Consider the following 2,500-nt stretch of genomic DNA (forward strand, 5'->3'; position numbering starts at 1 on the left):
CTCCTCCTCCTCCCTCCTCCTCCTCCCTCCTCCTCCTCCCTCCTCTCCTGCCTGTCCGAAATGACCCGCCGTCGGTTCCCAGCAATCAGGTCAGCGACATCGCGGGCGAGGTCGAAGGGCGACCGAGATACACGACAATGCACAACCGACCGACCCGGCACCTCGACCCCCTCCAGCCGGAATACGCTTCCCTCGACGGAAGGTGCGAGTCCCCTTCCGCCTGTGACGAGCTTGACGAGTCTGCGTGTCAGCGGGGCGACGCTGAAGGCCCCGCCCGGGAGTTTTAACGTGAAGCACAGGGCTGCAGCGAGTCAGCGAGAGAAGATGGAGAGGTGAGAAGAGCGTGCTAGAGGAGGACAGCCGTTTCTCATTCCTTGTTCATTGCAGGGTCGATCAGAGAGATTTCTACGATAGGAAGGTAGGATGTTACAGGTCGAGAGCGCCCCCCTGCTCCTCGTGACGCTCTCCTCGCAGGAGGCGCAAAGGCAGCTGAGCGAGGAGATCTCTGCTGTCCGCTCGCTAGAGTGAAGGCCTGGCAAGCACTGAGAGCCGTCTCTTCTCCAGCATCTCCACTTTACCACCACCTCCTCCTCCTTACCTTACACGTAGTTGGTCTGCATGCCGTAGTAGTGAGGCACCCCTTCCGGCTCGTTCTCGGGGTCGGCAACCATGCTGTCAACGATGGCGATCCCTCCCACGACCCCTGCCCCGCTCTCCTCTCAGCTCTCCGTCTCCCTCCCTCCTCTCGTCCTCCTCACCCGGGATCGCGTAGATACCGCAGTCCACAAACGTCTGAGCGACCTGCACGGGGGTCTCGTACCATTCGTTGCTGCTCTCCCGCACGGTCGTCTTGGCCCAGGGGTCCTTCCCCTGGAGAGCGAGGCTCGGGCCATCGAGGGGTAGGAGGGAGCGGGGAAGCCAGCTGGGAGGACCTGCGGCATGCTTCACAGCAGCCCAAGAGCAGCCCTCGCACAAGGGGACGAGGAGGAGACGGGGAGGTTCAGGGGGCTGCAGTGGATCAGGTCAAACCTGCAGCGATGCTCACTTCTCTCCTCCTCTTGGGTGCTCCGGGCGGGTCATGCCTGAGAGGATCAAGACCGATCTCAAGGAAGGAGTCGATGGAAGGCTTCTCCACGAATGACGTCACAGGGTTCTTCCTGTTGTTGACCACCAAAGTCCATCAGAGGCTACCCTGTTTGCCCTGCAAGAAACGAGCCCCAGCTCCCAGCCTGATCTATGGCTGCCTCCTCTCGCACACTCCCACCACCCGGCTTTGAATCACAATCCCTACACATGTGCTGGTCCTTGATTCAACCTGACAACTGTCTACCTGTCTCATGTACACACTGAATACGGTAAACCACTTCTCCGTTCCTTCCAGAGTCGCTCAAGAAAGCATCCTTTCCTCACATCATTCTCTTCGTCCTCTTTCTCATCCTCAACTTCGTGATATTTCGCTGTTGACACTTCTTCCTCCTCATCCTCCTTGTCCTCTCCTCCTCTCCTCCACCATCCTTCACCTGGACATAGTAGTTGATTTTGGGATCTCCGCCTTTAGCCAGATTCTTTAAAGTCCACAACCCTACCCCCTTGCTAAACAAAATGTACATAGGAGGGTAGGGGTACATTTAACCATAAGTATGTTAATTTAAACGCATTCGTGTTAAATTAAAGGAAAAGTGACCTAACTGAAGAGCCGCTTGATCGCGTAAAAGTTTACTGTCTATAATAAAATTATTTTAAAATAAGTTTGGTACAAATTTAGTACTTTCAAAAGTACCAGGATGGATCAGTAAAACAATATTAATCATTTTACAATTTACAATGCATTGTTGTCAGTGTGGGGATGAGGTCCTTGCATGACGCGGCGCCAACAGGCGAGGCATGGGGTAGGGAAAGGAGGAGGAGGAAAGGAGAGATGAGATGGAGGAGGAGAGCAGAGGAGCAGCAAGACTAGGAGGATGGATGAACTTAAGGATGATAGTGTTGTAACGCTTAGCGCCTTCATAACCCGATGACTGCGACACGAGAAGAGGGCAAAGGAGAAAGGGTTACAATCGCAGTGTGAGGAGAACTAGAGCACCAGCATCTAGGTGCATTGAACAATCTTGATCAGCTTCGCTCATGCCATGCTGTGCGGACCTGACGTACCCGCGCAGATGATGTTGGCGATCCTTGCATAAAGCATCGACCGCCTGCTGCACGCCTCAAGATTCGTGACCACCTGTGACCTGCTCTTGCTCTTGCTCGCCCCTCCACTGAGGCTAGGAGAATGGGAGCGTCTGAATCAAAGGTAGCCAACGGGGAGAGCAACATCGAGGATGTGAAGAAGAACTTGAATGAGATCCGCTCCCTCAAGGCCGAGGAGGAGAAGAAATTGCTGCAGCTGTTGGAGGCTGAATCGACGCCTTCCTTCGGCTCCGAGGTGAATGCAGAGGAGAGGAGGAGGACGAGACTAAGTCGTGATCGACAGCCTTGGAGGAAGAACAGCTCCTCGAGG

At 54.9% G+C, this 2,500-nt stretch overlaps 2 protein-coding genes across 2 annotated transcripts in view; one reads left to right on the top strand and one right to left on the bottom strand.

Annotated features, from left to right (window-relative positions):
• The window catches only part of GUITHDRAFT_135672 (hypothetical protein), a gene marked incomplete at both ends in the record, with an annotated part of 3,208 nt that extends 2,680 nt beyond the window's left edge, over positions 1 to 528 (top strand). The window contains 4 exons of the mRNA XM_005836918.1: positions 83 to 202; positions 252 to 332; positions 388 to 418; positions 475 to 528. Of these exons, the coding sequence (XP_005836975.1) occupies positions 83 to 202; positions 252 to 332; positions 388 to 418; positions 475 to 528 (286 nt within the window). The remainder of the gene's footprint in view (positions 1 to 82; positions 203 to 251; positions 333 to 387; positions 419 to 474) is intronic.
• A 71-nt stretch (positions 529 to 599) lies between these two features.
• GUITHDRAFT_104393 (hypothetical protein) lies at positions 600 to 941 on the bottom strand (the record flags this gene model as incomplete). The annotated part of the gene is made up of 3 exons (XM_005836919.1): positions 600 to 703; positions 759 to 870; positions 933 to 941. The coding sequence occupies 3 exons, from the start codon at positions 939 to 941 to the stop codon at positions 600 to 602; spliced, it is 225 nt and encodes a 74-aa protein (XP_005836976.1).
• Positions 942 to 2,500: the final 1,559 nt, after the last annotated feature.

Source organism: Guillardia theta, assembly GCF_000315625.1.
Source record: "Guillardia theta CCMP2712 unplaced genomic scaffold GUITHscaffold_16, whole genome shotgun sequence".
Classification (NCBI taxonomy): domain Eukaryota; class Cryptophyceae; order Pyrenomonadales; family Geminigeraceae; genus Guillardia; species Guillardia theta.